The sequence below is a fragment of the Galeopterus variegatus genome, unplaced genomic scaffold, assembly GCF_000696425.1.
Source record: "Galeopterus variegatus unplaced genomic scaffold, G_variegatus-3.0.2 Scaffold2453, whole genome shotgun sequence".
Taxonomy (NCBI): Eukaryota; Metazoa; Chordata; class Mammalia; order Dermoptera; family Cynocephalidae; genus Galeopterus; species Galeopterus variegatus.
Genome location: NW_007728564.1, coordinates 146,107 through 164,956, shown reverse-complemented (window position 1 = coordinate 164,956; position 18,850 = coordinate 146,107). Strand labels below are relative to the sequence as shown.

Below are 18,850 nucleotides of genomic sequence, written 5' to 3'. Positions count from 1 at the left end.
CTGCGGACCTGCCTGCTGGATTTGTTCTTAAACTTGCGGAGGGGGAAGGAGAGGGGAGAGTCTTTCTTGTCCTCTTCACCCTTGTCTCTCTGCTCCCCTTACTTACTTCAGAGAGCCTTAAAGAAATCGAAGCGAACAAACATACTCCCACCCCACTGCTAAGATACACTATTTTAAAAGTTAATGTATTAAAAGTCAGGATGAATGCGGTGGCCTCAGGCAGCCGCAGCTGATTTCGGCCTCTACGGGAGTAGCGATTTGCCCTGCCCTTTGTCTTTCCCCCCGTCCGCATTTTCCAAGGCGGCTCCCCGCGTCCTGGGGCTGGGGGCGCTGCGGCCTAGGCCCGGGCGCAGTGCAGGCCTGGAGACTTTGCACCCGGAGGCTGAGAGGGCGAGGGCGAGGGGTGCATACGGCTTCCACAGTGGCAGAGGGGACTGGCGCGCGCCATTCGGATGCATCTGGGAGTAGGGGTCCACCTCCGCGCCGGGCCAGCTCTGGCGGGTCCTACGAGCGGGCGCCCTGCCCCCGCCCAGGAAGGACCCAGCTTTCTCCCCACCCCCCCGCCTGTGACACCCTGGGAAGACCCGATCCCAGCCAAGCTGGCTTCCACGCATCGTTCGGGTTCGCAAAATAAGGCGTCACTAAAAGAAGAAACTAGCGTGCGAGGGGGCCGGAGGTGGAGGGGGGCGGGACCAGGTGGCACCTTCCATTCCGCCGCCCTCTACGGCCCCTCGCGCGCACCTTCCTCGCTCCACGTGCTCGGAATTTAGCCGGTGGTGCTGGTGCTGGGGTCGACCTCCTGCACCCTGCCCCTCGCCTCCCTCGGTGGGGGCTCCCCGCCGTGCCTGCGCCAGGGTGGACAGCTCCCCGTGCGCTCCCCGGGGTGCGCCCGAGCCACCTCCTCGGCTCGCCCCCTCCCCGCCTTTGTCTTGCGGCGGGACCCCCGCCCCTCGCGCTGCTCCTGTGAACCGGCTGCCCCGTGCGAAGGCGGGGGCACTCTTCAATGCAGCGCCGCAGCTCCCTCCACATTTGTAATCCGCCAAAAAGCCGCTGATTGCTGCAATCGTTACTTTTCATTAAAAAAACTTAGAAGCAATTTGGGAGAAGCCTTCTCAATGAATACATTTACCCCCGAACGCTCTTTATTCTCCGCCTCCACTTGATGAGTTTCTCTGGCACGAATCCGTTCTTACAGGCACAGAATGGGCAATCCCTTGATCCCCGTCAATTGTCATCCCGAGTCGGGGCCACTTTGACCGCCAATAGTGGGGAAGTCAGAGCTAATCCTCAGAAGGAATCACGGGAAAAGAAAAGCAACAATAACCAAGTCAAGCGTAAAAAATGAAAGAGAAATCTCTATTATCACTCACTACATTTCCCAGCTATGTACTGAAAAAATCAGCTCGCTTGTCATTCGAGTCAGACACCCGCACAAGAATATGGGGTCGCGGTGGGTTGGTAGACTCACACGACGTAAGGAGCGATATTTGAGAGCGAAAGGCCTCTCTTCTGCCTCTGCCAAATCCCCCTCACATCCGCCATAACCATTAAATACAGACTGACTTTATTCTGTATGGGGAGGCCCAGGGGTGGGTGGCGAGGGAGCCCCCAGCTGTGAAGCCCGCGCCAGGCGCGGCCGCAGGGGTGGGGTGCTGGAGGCCGCGGGACCTGCGAGAGTGTGCAAACGCTGCCACCTTCCACGCTGCCACCTGCAATTATGTGACACAGGCCTCGATTCCTTTCTGCCGCAGCCAAGTGAGCGGCAAAGTTAGTTCTAAAGAGGCCGCTGTAAAGTGGGCCGCGGCTCGGTGGGCGCCCCAGCAGCCGCGCCCCCTTCCTTCCTCCCTCCTTCCCCGGAAGGAACCTCCAGGTTCCCGACTGTTCCGGCGCCCGCTGGGGCCACAGCCCGGGGCTCCCCCGACACTGGATTTGGGAGGGCCGCGGAGGACCCGAAGTCCAAACTACCTCGGGCGGAGAAAGGGCCCCGGCCGCGGTGTGAACGCGTAGTCTTTGCTCGCCCCGCTGCCTTTCCGCGTTCTCTTCTCTCATTAGGTCAAAGTGCCCGACTTGGGGTGCCTTTGTGGCTACTTTCATTTTCCCCGGGTGGCGCGAGGGAACCTCCCTCGACCGGGAGGACAGGCTGCTTTCCCTGGTTCGTCGCAGAGGCGTGGAGAAGGGCCGCGTGCTGCACGAAGGCGGCACCTTTCTCGCCTCGCCCGACCCCAGAGGCGCCACTGCGGCCGGCGGCTCCGCTCCCGCCTAGCGCCCCAGTCTCCAAAGGCGCCGCGGGGGCCCCGGAGGCAGCGCCCAGTTCCCACCTCACCCCTGCTCCCCCACACCCCTGAAACCTGCTGTGCTTTTCCCTCTGCGGATCTCTTCGGCCTGTGCCTCCCCCGTTTGCGCCAAACGCACGCACATCACACACCGCACACACCATGTCACATGTATATATAATACATACACTACGGGACTGTTTACAGCAACCTCCACACACGTGTACACGCATGCGGAAAAACGTTCACGCAGCAACAAGCTAGGGAACATTCACATTTACATTTGCATACACATAGTCGCCCACACGCACACATTCCTGCACACCCAGGCACACGCTGCACGTGCACACACTCAGGTTCGCGCTCGCAGTGCACAAGTATGTGCCCTTGGGTGCCCACGGACTAGCTCCGTCTGAAATGGCAGGTCAGGCAGGGAGTCTAGAAGGAGTCCTCCGGGTGGGGGTGACGGACTTTGGCCCTGAGACCTGGAAAAACGACCCGAGCTTCCCGCGGGTCCGTGGTGCACCCGCGCCGCTCACACCGCAGGTGCTGCACCAGAGTTGCAAGTCTCAGCGACCCAGGGGGCCTCAGCGACCTGACTGGAGCCCGCGGCGAGGACTAGGCGGCGGGACCTGTGCTAGGCACCAGACGCTGGCCCACGTGCCCCCTAAGGGAGTGGGCAGCACGCCCTCACGTGGCCGCAGGCGCCGGGGTGGGATGGGCAGGGAAGGAGGAGATCCGACCCGAGTGACCCCGGTCCCCACCGAGTGGGGTTGGCCGGGCCTGGCATGACGGCGTAAAGGGCGGGGGTGATGATCGCCGTCTACAGTGCTAGTGAGAGAGCTTGCAGGCCTGCCCCGGATTTACATAAACGCGAATGCGCTTGGTCCACGGTCTGGAAAGGGTGCTTGCAGAGAGGGAGACACTCTGCAATCCTAATTAGTGATTTTTGTCCCCTTGTTACTGGGCTCAGCATCTCATGCAAATGAACTCTTCATTTCAGCCACATTACCCCAGCTCCAGAATTAACTGACTCTTATCTTTAATGATATGCTGCTGAGGTTCTCCGAGCCCGGCTAGCTTTTTATCTTGATTACTCTAATCAATAAGAAATGATAGAGTAGAATTATAAACTCTATTGGCTTTTAAATGTTGCCGACAAGCCCTCTAGATGCCATTCCTGTTCATTGTTAGTTATTAAAATGATCCTCATCCTAACAGGAGATGCAAATACAGAGGCGAACAAGAGTTAGCCTTGGGACTCGTCCCAGCCAGTCCCTGACACCACCGCGCCCCAATCCCCGGAGACGATTCCTCCCTGTTCAGACTTGAGAAGCGAGGAAGGGGGGGTGGGGTGAATATATATATACTAAAAGCCTTTAAAAGAAAATTGCTCTTTTGAAGGCATAAGAGAAATGGAAAAACTAAGAAACAACAGACACCCACCACCAGAGAGTTTTCTTTTTTTTTGTTGTTGAATCATAATTGATTATACATGTTTTGGGGTTCAACATTGAGATATGTTGATCAAATCAATATTACTAGTATATATATTGTTACAAATCGTACTTATTCTTTATGCCCCTTGTCCAATCTCTCCCCATCCCCCTCTCCCTCCTCCTCCCCCCTCTAATTACCCTAGATTTCTTCTCTCCCTCTGAAAGATCAATGGTTACTCTGTCGATTTGTTGCTTGGAATATCCAGATAGTTTTAAAGGTAGTAGCTTTGAACGAGACTCGTTGAGACACAGAGCCTCGTGCTCTGGGAATAAATCTGTAACACACGCACGGACATCCTTCACTTCGCCGCCCTCTCCCCTCCCCCAAGCTCACAGACTTCCTGCATACCAATATCTGTAGACTTTTGTGCATGTATGTATAATTTCAAACAGTCAGTTCTCGGGAAATGCGGTTTCCCCCATTTAGTTCTCCTGGGAGGAAAATGGAGCTTGAGTCCCTTCATGTGTAAGGAAGGTACCTTCAACTTTAGTTGCCCGGCGGGTGGTGTTTGGCCAAGGAGTCAAAGCGCCTCGCATAGGAAGTTTTTGGGTTCCTGGACGTCCGACGCCAGGTGCTCTGAGACCCGGAGCCCGTCCCTCCGGCCGCAGGCAGTCCATCCCCCACACCGGCCCAAGGTCCGGGACCCCAGACCTTCCCCATCACACCTTCCTCACAGGCCCAATTTCAGCGGCACTATGCTTCCCAAGAAGCCAAAGAAGAGGACGCAGGGCATTTCTTCTTTTCCTCGGCTCATTGAGAGTGAAAGGTGTTTGTGTTGTATGTGAGATATGTCCAAAGAGGATATGGAACACCCCTCCTCACCCCTCGTCCCCGCCCACGCCCCACCTGGGCTCTGAGTTTGGTCCCAGCAGGTGGGAGCTTTCAGGGCGCCCCACAAGGGCCAGGGGCTGCTGAGAACACCCAGCCGTCCTTACTTATCAAAACCATGTATGGATTCCACTAGCTTCCGTTTAGATCCAATAAAAACCCATTAAGAGCCTACTCTGCACCCGGCACTTTGTCAGGAGCGTGGCCCAGGCTCAGGCTCAGGGAACTTCGCCCTCGCTCGGTTGACCCTCCGCCTCCTCGGCGCTTTGGATGAGTTCTCGAGATCTGCTGCATCCAAAGCTCCGAAAGCGTGCAAGCGGGAGGCGCGCACACACACACACACACATACACGCGCCGCAACTCGGCCTGCCCCAGCCCTGCGACCCAGCGGGGCGCACCGCGACTGTCTAGACGCGTTACGCATGGCCCTGTTCGCCGGCCGCTTGGCGACCCTTTTCCCCCGGCAGCCGCGCGGCCCCTCCAGCCCTGGTAGCTGAGAATTCCGCTCTCTTCACCCCTCACCCCCAGCACAGCCCAGGGAGCAGCTTGGCGCTCTGGCCTCGCCTGGCGGGGAAGCTACGCGCTCGGTTTCCTGAAGGCTCCCGGCCACCGCGTTGGGAACCAGCAACCAGCAACGTGCGGACGCACCGGCCCGGGGCTGCGTGCGGGATCCGAATGCGAACTCAAGTCCTCGCCAAGGCCGCGGTTGATCGTGGAAGGAGAAGTTAGAAATTGCGGGTAGGCTAATCCTTTTTCTTTTTTTTTAATGACACGTGGGGGGAAGGGCTAAATGTATCAAAATCATGTAAAATTTCTGTTCTTAGCGACATCCTTGTTATTAGGAATGATGACTAAAACGCCAGGATTATTCTGGACTGTAAGTTATCAAGAGCCCACTAATTTCACATTAAAGCCCATTGACTGCAACGGCGTGATTGAAGGGTTTTTAACAATTAACATAATCAGAAAATGAGCTGAGATAATTTTTATTCAACTCATTACTTTTTAATCATGTATTTCTTTTAATTAATATCTTCTGCGTGAACATAACACAAAGCGGAGCCCCAGTGCTGGCCCAAGCCAGCCTGCGGGACTGAATTTGACACAGCCAAACATTTCACCAGCCGCATTCATTGCAACTCTATTGTGGTGTGGGTGAAACAGAAAAATCTTGTCCAAAAGTCACCACGTTGTTTTGAAACACAATTTTAAAAAGGGGGGGAGGGGTTGCTTTGGGAGCACACAAGCCCTAGCCTTTTAATTCGACTTTAATATTTGGGCGCCTCTCTTGGTCTGCAGCCAGAGGGATGCAAATGGGAAGAAACAAATGGGAGGAGGAAGAAGAAAAGGCTTTTGGAGGTGAATGCCCTGTCCTTGGTTCTCAGAGAAGGGAGTTGTGGCTGCTCCCGCCTAGTACAAGGGCCGGCTGGTGGGACAATCGGAGGCACAGACCTTGGCCGCCGAATCTCGGCCTGGCGTAGATAGTCAGGGCTGAGGCATTCAGGACCTTCCGGCATCACCAACCCACCTCCTGGGCTCAGACCCAGGCGGGGGAAGTTTCTTCGCTCCCCTAGTAGGCTGCCCAGAGTCGGGTAGCTACCTGCGTGTCCTTCGGGGCAGGATCCTGGACCACCGCCGCAGCGCTGCGCGCCCCGCCCAGGCATTTGCATCGCTGCGTCGATGCCATGACCTTACTTACCCCCTAACACTTCCTGATGTCCCCAACCCGGGGAGACTTGGTCAAATACAACGCCGCACATGGGGCGGAGAACGGGCATTTTTGGTAGCACAGAGGGCTCCAGCCTCCCCCTGGGCGACCCCGTCTTCGCTCAAACTCTGGCCCCGGGGCGCATCTCGCCTGTGGCCGGACCACTGAGTCTACGAACCCTTCAAAAAAAAAAAAAAAAGGCTGTTTTTGGACTAAGGGAGCCGCATCAGCCTCGGAAAAAAGAAACAAAGCCGACCCCTGGTGGAAGAAAATGAAAGTTTAAGAATACAAGCCTTGGGGTAGCGGCATACCCAAACCGCATACACGGGAGAGGCAGCGGGAGAAGGAAGGAGTAGAGGAAGGGAAAGGGCAAATACGGAAAAGGAAACTGGAAGAAGCAGAGAACAAGAAAGGCCACACAGCAGGTGGAATTCAGGTGGTGAGAGCTGGGAGAATGAGACTGAGAGAGACTGTCGTTTTAGGCCGTTGGGTCAACGTGCTTCCTCAGTCCTTGTGGCCTGGCCAGTGTCAGGGGTCTGACAAGGACGTCTGATTTCTTCTTTCTTGCCAGTGGAGGTATTGATATTCTGTGATTACAGAGGATGGATGGAAATTTCTGTTGGACACTTGCAGCTGCAGCCTGCCTGACCTGGAGAGTAATCCAGGTTCCAGAATCTCCTAATTAAACCTCTGCCTCCCACCATCTTGATCTTTCGGTCTTGGATAGGTAATGGTAACTAAGGCAAAAATCCAACCTAGTACGGGGATAATGACTTAGAATGCCAGGTTCCAGAATCTCCTAATTAAACCTCTGCCTCCCACCATCTTGATCTTTCGGTCTTGGGTAGGTAATGGTAACTAAGGCAAAAATCCAACCTAGTACGGGGATAATGACTTAGAATACAAGCCCCATTCCTCTCTGGTATTTGTTATTCAATTTTAGTAGGGAACATGTGGGGCACACGTTTGAGCTCAAGGGATGGCAGTATTTCAGGTACTAGGACAAAACAGTGAAGGGAGAACTACTGTCCCAAAGCTCTGCTGATGTCCAGGGCCAAACAGTTAAATAAGAAAGAAAAGGTTACATCAAGGATAAGAGCTCACTAATGAGCATGTCACTATTTACCTGGAGTGAGCACTTTGGATTCATCAAGGAAGTACGAAGGGTGGCAGTTGTGTCCTTGATCTTTTTTTTTTTTTTTCTTCTTTTCTTTTTTTTGGTGGCTGGCTTGCACAGAGGTCGAACCCTGGACATTGGTGTTCTAAAAGCCTCTCTTGAATCCACTATCAAGATGTGCCTCAGTATTGCTCCCTCCTCATCTTTCTACCTTGCCTCCCATACTCTTCATGTGTACTGATATTCTGCAGGGACTTCTTTCACACAGACTATCTCTCCTGCATCCATGACAAGCTATAAGCATTTTCTTTTCTTGGAAACCACCCCAATCCATCCATTTATTGGAAGCTTACCCATTCTTTAAGGTAAAGCTCAAATGCCCCTCTTCCATAAAGACTTCCTTGTTATTTCTCCACCTTCAAATTCTTCTCATGTAATAGCTAGCTTTGTCTTTAATTTTCCTCATAACTACCTCATAAGGTAGTTAATTGTATAGATCTTTTCTTTTTCTACTAGTTTGTATCTGCAGTTAGTATTGTCCATGGCACTGAATCTAGCACTTCGCCCTGGGTCAGTTCTCAAGAAATGTTTGTTGAATTGTCAACTATTCTGTAAGGTTCAGTTTGGGTTTATAAGCCAGGCCTAGGAGCAGGGTGGTTTGGGGCTGGTCTTTCTGGAATCTGGTATGAACCACAGACACTCCTTGGCAACTGAGCCTTCCTTGCTGAGGGGCATGATGTCAGAGGTTGTGTTTGAGTGTGTAATAGGAAGGAATTCTGTGCTTGTGACTCTCCAATGTAAGTGCCAAATTTGGGGGAGAGAGTGGGGGTTCAAGATGTGCAGAAACTACAGTTGTTCTAAAATTTGCTTTGAAAGAGAGGCAGGTGGGAAGGATCAGTTTGGTGTCCTGGATAGACAGCAAATAGCCTCTATTGATAGAAATTAATGAAATAGATGTAGTACATATTTGCCAAAGATCCAGGCTACAGGAAATATTACCAAGAAGCCAGTACAGGGTCCCTTGAGAAGAGACAGAACCATGTCCCACAGACTTTGGTTACTGATGGTATGTGCTTCTTTGGAGTTTCCCCACTTTGCCTCCCTGGTAGAGTCATCATTCTACAAACCAATAGAGCCTTGACCTAAATCTGACCCCAAAACTGACTTAGGCTTGAGATGAGGGCTATCAAGTCAACAAAGGGAACCCTGACAAATGAATTATAATTCCTATGGTCACCCTCCGAGCCAAACGCAGAGCTGTGGTGACCCCAGTTTGGCACACAGCACTGTCCCCAGCCCACTCCATCTCATCTTTATGGCTTTCATGGGCCCTCATCAGCCTGCATCCTTCTCAGTCTTTCCTGTTCATCAGAGCATCTTGACACACTCAGCTCTTCTTAGTATTTTAACCACTGTCCCAAAAATAGCCTGAATGTCCCATGCTGTTCTGGCTAACTTCAAAGGCAATTTATTTTTTTCCCATTTAGAATGAGTCTAAACAGTACAAAGCAAAGAGAAGAATGTACAATTATCGAAGCACTTTAAGTTTTGAGACAGACAAACTGCACGATTCAGGTCAGAATGCACAGTTAACGACTGAATTATCTGAATTGTCTACCTCCACTCTCTCTGTCACCAAATGATTGTCTAATTTTTCTTTGCCTTATGGTCTGTAGACATAAGCTTACTTTTTAGGAGAAGCTTCTTGGGCATTCCCAAGGTGTATGAGGAAAAGCTTATTACTTTGAATGGTTTGTCAGGACCCCATCATCCCTTTGGTGACAAACTCTGAAACTCTACTTGTATTACATCTAGACAAAAAGAAAAGCAAACATAAATTAGTATTAAATAGAAAATATCAAACCTTTGATAATATGTCACATTGTATAGTATGCCATACTTTTCTTTTTCAATAATGTTTATTGTGAATATTCTCCACCATACACAAAAGTAGAGTATAATAATACCCCATGAATTCATCACCTAGTTTTGACAACCATTGCATTTTGCCTTCTTGTTTGTTTCATACCTCCCTTTTGGTTTGATTAGGGAATTTTAAAGTGAATCCCAGACACCAATGTCATTTTACCTCTAAATACTCTAAATACCTGATTATACATCACAAAATTTTCTTACATAGTTACAATGGCACTATTACACCTAACAAAAAATGATTATCTAGTATCATATAATATCCAATCTGTGTTAAAATTTCCCTGATTATTTAAAAAACCAAAATCTGATTTTGTCTGTTTTTTTATAGTTGGTTTGTTTTAATCAGTATCCGAACAAGGTATGTTCATTGTATTTAGTTGTATGGCTCTTAACTCTTTTAAAAATGTTGTTGCTGTTATGGCTTTTAAGTCTTCTAAAATCTTCTACTATAGTGTCTCCTTTCACACCCCCTCCATCCTTTCTTTTTTCATGACATTTAGTTTTTTCAGAAACCAGGTCAGTTGTCCTGAGGAATGTTTCACATTCTGGATTTGGCTAATTGCTTCCTCATGGTGTCATTTAGCAGAGATTTCATGTGTCAGTGAAGTAGAGATTTGTTTGTTTTATGCCTGCATTTTCTGAAGACTAGAAGTGAAATCTAGAGACTTTTAGATTCAGGCTTTTTTCCCTATTTTTTTTGGGTGAAAATGCATCAGAAGTGAATTTCATATTGCACCAGATCAGGAGGCTACAATGTCTTGTTTTGTTTTGAGTGAAGCTCAGATTGATCAGTGGGTTCAGGTGATGTCAGCCCAGTTCCTCTTGGAGACTTCGCATCACCCTCTGACCACTGTTTGAATCAGGTATTTCATTATGAGTTATCACGTCATCCTTTTCAAGGATATCTTCATGTAAATTATTTCTTTTGTACCTGCATGAAATAGGCAGGATATGCATTATTTTCCTCACTGTATAGAGGAGTGACAGATAAGTCACTCTGGAAGCCACATAGTGACTTTGGTGCCCACATAGAACCAGAATTCAAATCCATTCTTTTCTATGGTAGAAAACATCACAGGGAATAATGTTTCCTGGTGTCTTGCCATTTTGAATGTGAAGGAGTATTTTAAAATTGAGCTCAGAGTTTCAAAGTAATAGACCATTTTCTTTTTCTTTTCTTTTTTTTTTTTTTTTGGCAGCTGGCTCATAACAGGGATTGAACCCTGGACCTCGGTATTATCAACACCCCACTCTAACCAACCAACTGAGCTAATCGGCCAGCCCAGTAATAGATCTTAATTGAGAATTTATTAGAAACTGAAGATCAGTTTGGGTCACTGTGGTCTGGATTACCATACACAAGAAATTCGATTTGCTTGGTTACAAACATCTTAAGCCATATTCATTGTTTGAGTCAACTTTTTGTGTGCCTGATTTTGGCCAGATAACCAAAGAAGACACTCTTCTCACTCAGGAATATTCTGATTCCCAGCACTGTTTACAGGAAGGATTGTGTTCAGCTAAAAGTTTCACAAATGCCAATTCCAGTGGTTTAAACAAATAGGAATTTGATTTTTCTTTTTTCTTTTTTTTTGTCTTTTTTTTTTTCGTGACCGGCAACAGATCGCAACCCTCAGTGTCGCGCCCGTACCGGACCGGGACCGGCAACGGGATCGCAACCCTTGGTGTTGCCCCCGCACCTCGCTCAGCCAGTGAGCGGCCAGTCTGTATGTGGGATCCGAACCCTCGGCGGGAGTGCCACCGCGCTTCCCAAGCGGCGCACTGTAGCAGTGCGCCACCGGGCCGGCACAGGAATTTGATTTTTCTCACACAATAACATGGCCAGGGGTTAGTAGTTGCTGGCTTTGCTTTAGCAGCTTGATGAAAGGGCAAGTGTTATTTCTTAGCCTTTTCCCCACGGTCTCAAGTTACAATCATGTCTGCATTCAAGGCAGGAAGAAAAGGACTCAAGAAGGTGTTAGTCACATGTGTCTGCCTCCCTCCCCCTTTTTTGTCTTTGTGTACAGTCTTTATTTCAAGTATTTGTTAGAACACCATTGTTATTCTCCCAGGACAAGAGCAAAGATCACTCCCTTGCAGAAACTTAGGAACCATGCACAGAACTTCACAGAATAGAGGCAACACTTTAGCTGAAGCCTGACTGCTGACCAGAGAATGGAGTTCTGAATGGACTCGAGGAACAAAAGGAAACCAGGCAGGGAAGGGGGAAGGTGATGGTCTGAATCAAACTTCACCTGCCATCAGGGCATGTCTTGTGGTGGTCACAGACTGCAGGCTCTGTTTTTGGAAGGTTCAGCTACAGCACAGGGGTTCTATTCGTCTACTTGGCTACACTCCCTGGCTGAGGTGCCTTTAGGTCAATGTCACTCAAGTTCCTGGCCAGCCAAACTCCTACAGCAAAGAGTCCTAAATTGAGGATAAATTTCCTCCAGAAATCATTCCTACTGGTGGCAAAGTGGTAGATGCTCTGAAGCCAATCTCCCACATTGTCCAGAATTTTGGGAGCTTTGCCTAGCCAGCAGCGCTAACTGCAACCCTGCTGTAAGCCATGGTAGCACCCCTGGGCTCTGCACAGGCCTCACACATTGCACTGCCTTGGTGCTGGTGGATCACACAACTTTCATTCTGGCACTTCCCACATCTGTCCCTTTTAATGAGGAAAACATATGCTTTATCAGAAGCCCCCCACAGAATTCCCTTGGGTCAGAACAAGATCACATAGCATCCTGAGCTGCTAGAGAGGCTGGGAAAACAGCACGGTATTTGGCTTTCTTTCTTTCTTTTTTTTTTAAAGTTTATTAATATATTTTTTTACATTCTATGATGTTGCAGAGCAGTTGGGGGGGGAGGGGGAGATGAGAAGAGAGAAGGAAATAGGGTGGGAGAAGGAGGGGCAGGGTTGAGGCCTGTGGCACCCCCCTCATCCCTGCAGGGGAGACAAGAGGGCGTCCAGTGGTGGCTTGGTCATTGCTGGCTGGGTGCAGATGTCAGGGGGGTGGCTAAAGCCTTCGCCCCCCACCACCCCAGCTCAGGAGCCTGGAGCTCTTCCTGCGGTGGCTAGGTGGTCATCACTGTGCTGGTTTTGGGTGTTGGGGGGCATGGCTGGGGATCCCACCCCTCCCCTTTACTAGTTAATATTAAATTTTGTCTCTGGTCTGTGGGTATTTTGTTTTTGTTCCAGGTCTGTGTTGGATTATTTGCTGTTCCTATCACTTAAACTCTGTGCTGGAAGTTATTTGTTGTCCTTTGCTTACTTCTAAAATGGGGATCTTCTTGTGGGGACCAGCACTTGAGCCCTGTGGTTCAGCTAAATTTCTGCTTTGCTGCTGATTCCCTGGGAAGGCTTTTTATGCAGCTCAGGTTTTAATGGTTGACTTTATAGGTACTTTTGGGTCCTGTGAGAACAAGTACACCTTGGTTGTTTAGAAACTCTGGCCCAGGCCTAAGTCTTTTCAGCAAACTGCACTCCCTACAGATCTGTATTCCTGACAAGTCTCTACCGAATGGTCCTGTGCTGATTGGGGGGCACAGCAGCTGTCCTTGCTGTGCCCCAATGTTCCCCCTGGTGGGTCCATCTTCCCTACCACCCGCACTCCAAACACTTCCCCTGGGATGGGCCATGTGCGGGTCCCTTGCGATGACTCACCAGCCTGAGTGCCTGCTTTTTTCAGTTGTTGTGGCTCCTTGCTCCTATGTGGGTCCATGGGAACCATGTTAGTGGTCCTGCTGGCCTTGGGGCCACCAAGGCACTCTTCTCCCCTGCTGCCTCCAAGCAACTTCATCCGAAGGGCACAGAAGCTCCTGTTCTGTGCATTCACCAGCTCTAGCCTTGAAGCGTCTGGGGCTCAAAACATTCAAAGCGGTTCTTTCTTTCTCTCATCGTGGCTTCTCCCACCTTCATGTACTCTGTAGGTCTCTCCTCCTCTTCCTCTGAGCTCTAGCAGCCCCAGCTTGGCTGTTGTTGCTTTTTTATAGCTGTAAATTGGTTGATTGGTGTGAGAGTGATGCTGGGGACTGTCTATTCCACCATCTTGACCAGAAGCCCCAGTATTTGACTTTCAAACCTCTATATTGGAGGCAACAAGGGAGAAAGGGGTTAGGCATAAATAAAATTGCTGATCCGCCCCCACCAATCCCATCCTTCTTTGCTCTCTGACACACACCATCTCCTTTATTTTCATGAGAACAAGTTCCTCAGCCATTCATTCTGTAGGACAAATGGAAAGGAATACGGGTAACTATAATTCTCTATGAATGGCCACAAAGGATGGAAATCAAAGATTGGCTACAATCTCATGGAAGGAATGAGTAACTTGGATGCTCGCCCAGCCATTCATTCTGTAGGACAAATGGAAAGGAATACGGGTAACTATAATTCTCTATGAATGACCACAAAGGATGGAAATCAAAGATTGGCTACAATCTCATGGAAGGAATGAGTAACTTGGATGCTCGCCAAGTGCTATGGTCTGAACTGTCCCCCAAAATTCTTATGTTGAAACAATCACCAGCGTGATAGAATTAAGAGGAGGGGCCTTTAGGAGGTGTTGAAGCCATGAGGGTCATTTTAAAAGGGCTTGAGAGAGTGGATTTGCTCCCTTCTGTTCTTCTACTATGTGAGGACACAGTGTTTGTCCCCTTTTGCTCTTTCATCCCTTCCACCGTGTGAGGACACCTAGAGGGTGCCATCTATGAGGAACAGGCCTTCACCAGACTCTGAATCTGCCTGTGCCTTGATCTTGAACTTCCCAGCCTCTAGAACTGTGAGAAAATACATTTTTATTTATAAATTACCCAGTCTCAGGTATTATGTTATAGAAGCACAAACAGACTAAGACATTAAGGTAGATAAAGTTGGGTTTTAACTAGTCTTTCAATTCTATGTTGGAATAAGACACTAAAAATAAATTGATGATTGAGATAGAGATTAATGCTTATTTAGCAACCTATGAAGGGAAGGATAGGAAGGTTTTGTGTCTTTTTAAGAGATATAAACATGTTGTGATAATTTTTCTTTTTGAAAATATTAGAACAAGTATCAAGGGGGAATGAACATGCCCATGTAGGGGCAATTTGGGATCCCCTGACATGGGATTAGATTTCCAGTCTAGAGCATTGAATGTGCACAGGCCTAGGGACATAGGATGCAGGTTTATTGACTCTGTGACTATGCAAGAAGAGTGAATGTGTTATGAATAAATTAATACTGGCCCGCAAGCCTAGGAACAGAAAGAAAGTGAACTTCCTTCTTTTTTACTTATTATGAAAAATTTAAAACATAACAAAGAGTAGGGAGAATAATATGATGAATACTCATATATCCATCACATATTAACAATTGTTAATATTTTGCCATATTTTCTTTATATTTTTTCTTAAGTATTTTAAAGAAAATACATGCAGTACACTCATACATCCCAAAATATTAAGAAAAATTTGTTTATACTACCCCAGTGCCTTTATCGCAACTGACAAAATTAGCCAGTAATCCCTAATATTATCTAATATGTACTTTAAAAAATAACCTTCACATTATTATTTTGTGGGCAAATGGAATTATGAACAAGTGAAAAAACCCATTCTTTAGCTACTGATATTCATCTTTATTGTCCACAAAGGTGGTTTGATGTTATGAATAGCACTCTAGGGCTGAGGATGACTGGGTTCTGTTTTGGGGTCTGCCCCTGACATGGGATAAAATTGCAGACAAGTTGCTTAATTTCTCTTTGTCTCAGGTTCCTTGCTTGTAAACAAAGAGGATGGACCAGATGATTTCCACTGGGGTTTGTTTGTTATTTATTTTTTTGGCGGTTGGCCGGTACAGGGATTGAACCCTGGACCTTGGTGTTTCCACTGGGGTTTATTTGAAGAGCTGATAATGTGTAGACTTACAGATTATTTGGCTCCATTTTCACACATTATTGGGGGATAGTTCAGAGATGAAAAAGAAAGAAATCATTCTATCATTGTCACAAACATTACTTCTATCCAAGGTAGCGTTCTTTCCCTGCAAGGATATACCTGCTTCACTAACTTTCTTCCATAAAGCTACCTAGATGGGTTAAAATGATGGTGTCACTGTGGCTGCTCCTCAAAAGAAACTGAGCGGGAGTGTTTTCTGAATTCCCAGGGTGGTAGGGAAGAAAATGAAGGCCCCTAGGTTTTCACTTCTTGACCTGTGTGACACTTAATTTTATGTGTCAACTTAGCTAGGCTATAGTGCCCAGTTATTTAATCAAACAGTAATCTAGGTGTAGCCATGAAGGTATTTTGTAGCTGTGGTTAACATCTACAGTCAGTTTACTTTAAATAAAGGAGATCATTCTCAATAATATGGGTGTGTCTTATCCAATCGTTGAAAGACTTAAGAGCAAAAACTGGGGTGTATCGAGAAGATACTGCCTCAAGACTGCAATATGAACCCCTGACGGTGTTTCCAGCCTGCCAGCCTGCCCTACCCATTTCAGACTTGCCAGCTGTCCCAACTGTGTGAGCCAATACCTTTACTTATTCCATAAATAACTCTCAATATATACAGTATATGCCCTATTGATTCTGTTTCTCCAGAGAACCCTGACAGATACAACTTGTTTTATAATTTTGAACATTATATATGGTATATGTTGCAAATTAATTAGGCTTCCTCTAATTCAGAATTTTATTAGTGTGAAATTTTAATTATTTAGACAAATGTTACTTTGAGGTCTTTTTCATATCTATGAAGAAAAGCATTGAACAAAAATGATAGAGCACAGGTGGCAATGGTTTGTACATAAAGAGAATAATGCATAGCATAGAAGAAGCATTTAGTATGAGGGCACTTCAAAAAGTTCATAGAAAACAGAATCGAAAGTTAATATGAATCTTTCCACACACTTTTTGGAGTACCCTCAGACTCTCTGCAATCACCTTCTAAAACTACCTGAGTACAAGTCAGGCTCTGGTTTTTGGAGGCATCTAGGCTAAGACAATGACAGAAATTTACTAACAAGGAATGGCCTCAAAAAGCAATTAAACCTGTTGATTAGAAAGAATTCAAAATCAATTATATCAAAATAATTTTTAGACAACAAAGTTTTTCAAACATTAGTTTGGAACTCTTCATTCAAAGAAATCTTACTCAGAAATCCAACATAAAAACAGAGAACTAGGTCTCCACTTCTATCCTTCTTCAAAAGTGCCTAAAAACAGTATTTGTATTAGTGTGTTAGGGCTGCTGTAACAAAATACCACAAACCGGGGGGAGGCAATCCTTGTACCAGCCAGCTGCCAAAATAAACAACAAATTTGTCTCACAGTTCTGGAGGTTGAAGTCTGAGATCAAGGTGTCAGCAGGGTTGGTTTCTTCTGAAGGCTGTGAGGGAAGACTCTATTCCAGGACTCTCTCCATGGCTTGTAGATGGCTTCTTCTCCCTGTGTCTCTTGACATATGTCTTCTCTCTATGTGAGTCCAAATATCTCTGTTTTATTTTTGCTTACATTTATTTACTTATTTCTGACTAGTAAGGGGATCACAACCCTTGGCACAGTGTGGTCAGTACCACGCTCAGCCAGTGAGTGCATTGGCCATCCACATATAGGTTCCGAACCTGCGGCCTTCCCTGTGTCTCTTGACATATGTCTTCTCTCTATGTGAGTCCAAATATCTCTGTTTTATTTTTACTTACATTTATTTACTTATTTCTGACTAGTAAGGGGATCACAACCCTTGGCACAGTGTGGTCAGTACCACGCTCAGCCAGTGAGTGCATCGGCCATCCACATATAGGTTCCGAACCTGCGGCCTTGGCGCTACCAGCGCCGCACTCTCCCAAGTAAGCCACGGGGCCGGCCCAAATATCTCTTTTTTATAAAGACACCAGTCATATTGGATTATGGCCCACTCTAGATGACTTCATTGTAACTTGATTACCTCTGTAAAGACCCTATCTCCAAACAAGGTCACATTCTGAGGTACTGGGGGTTAGCACTTCAACATATGAGTTTGGGAGGGAAGGACACAATTTAACCCATAACAGTATTTAAAGACTTTCAGATCACAGTTTGAAAATCACTACTCTCAAGACTTAGTTGTATAATTTTAAACAATTCTATCCATCAGATTAACATTTTGACTAAATAGGAGCATATTATAAAGACCCTTAGGGTAACAGTCCTACTCAAAATTAAACATTTCATATGAACAATATTAACTTTCTTTTGTAATGAAAGCAGTTCATATGGAAACTCCTGACCTCAAAATTTAATGGTTGTCTTGTGGCACAGATCTGTTTGGGAAGTTTTGGCTAAGCATGCAAAGGCTTACACTTTCATACAGTTTTCTACTATGCCTGGTTGCTGGAATGGTTTGGTCTCCTATTAATCAGTAGTACAGAATGCCTGGATTCTCCCCTCCCTGAAGTTACTGTATAGGTTTGTTACATCCCAAAATAAATCCTAGCCTTATTAGTTTGGGACGCAACAAAAGAAAATTTTATAAGGAAGAAAAACTCAATGGGAATGTTAAAGGTCACTCTCAAATAAAAGAGTGAAAGAGGGATCTAGATTAAGCAGGTTTTTAAAACATAATAGACTTTATATTTTAGAACATTTTTAGATTCACAGAAAAACTAGGACGACAGCACAGAGAGTTCTTGTATACTCCAGATGCTGTTTCCCTGTTATTAAGATCTTACATAATATATAAATAATAAAATATATAATAAATGTATGTACATTTATTATATTTAATGAACCACTATTCATACATTCTTATTAACTAAAGTCCATAGTTTACTCAGATTTTTTTAGTTTTATCTAATATCTTTTTCTGTTCCAGGATCCCACCCAGGAGACCACATTACATTTAGTTGTCAGATCTCTTTAGATTCCTCTTAACTCTGACTCAGATTTTCCTTGTTTTTATGGCCTTGACAGTTAATACTAGTCAAATATTTTACAGGATGTCCCTCTGTTGGGATTTGTTTGATGTTTTTCTCATAATGAGACTGGGGTTATGGGTTTTTGTGAGGAGGACCACAGAAGCAAAGTGCCATTTTCATCACATTATAACAAAGGCACATACTATTAACATGGTTTATCATTCTTGATGTTGAACTTGATCACCTGGCTGACGTGGTATTTGTCAGATTTCTGTACCATAAAGATACTCTTTTTTTATTTTGGAAGTGACTAAGAATTATTTTGTCGATATACAATGTGGTTGATTATTGTGGCCCATTACCGAAACCTCCCTCCCTCCTCCCTCTCCCCCCTCCCACCCAAAAATGTTCTTTCTGTTTGCTCGTTGTATCAACTTCAGGGAATTGTAGTTATTATGTCTTCTTCCACTCACCCCCGCTGGTTTTTTTTTCTGTGTGTGTGTGAATTTATTTATTTATTTTTAGCTCCCGCAAATAAGTGACAACGTGGTATTTCACTTTCTGTGCCTGACTTGTTTCACTTAATATAATTCTCTCAAGGTCCATC

The 18,850-nt window shown here is 46.5% G+C and overlaps 1 protein-coding gene across 1 annotated transcript in view; it reads left to right on the top strand.

The window, feature by feature from the left end:
• Window positions 1-2,690: 2,690 nt before the first annotated feature.
• The window catches only part of OSTM1 (osteopetrosis associated transmembrane protein 1), a 108,130-nt gene continuing 91,970 nt past the window's right edge, over window positions 2,691-18,850 (top strand). The window contains exons 1-2 of the mRNA XM_008581765.1: window positions 2,691-3,020; window positions 5,130-5,325. Coding sequence (XP_008579987.1) covers window positions 2,691-3,020; window positions 5,130-5,325 — 526 coding nt within the window. The remainder of the gene's footprint in view (window positions 3,021-5,129; window positions 5,326-18,850) is intronic.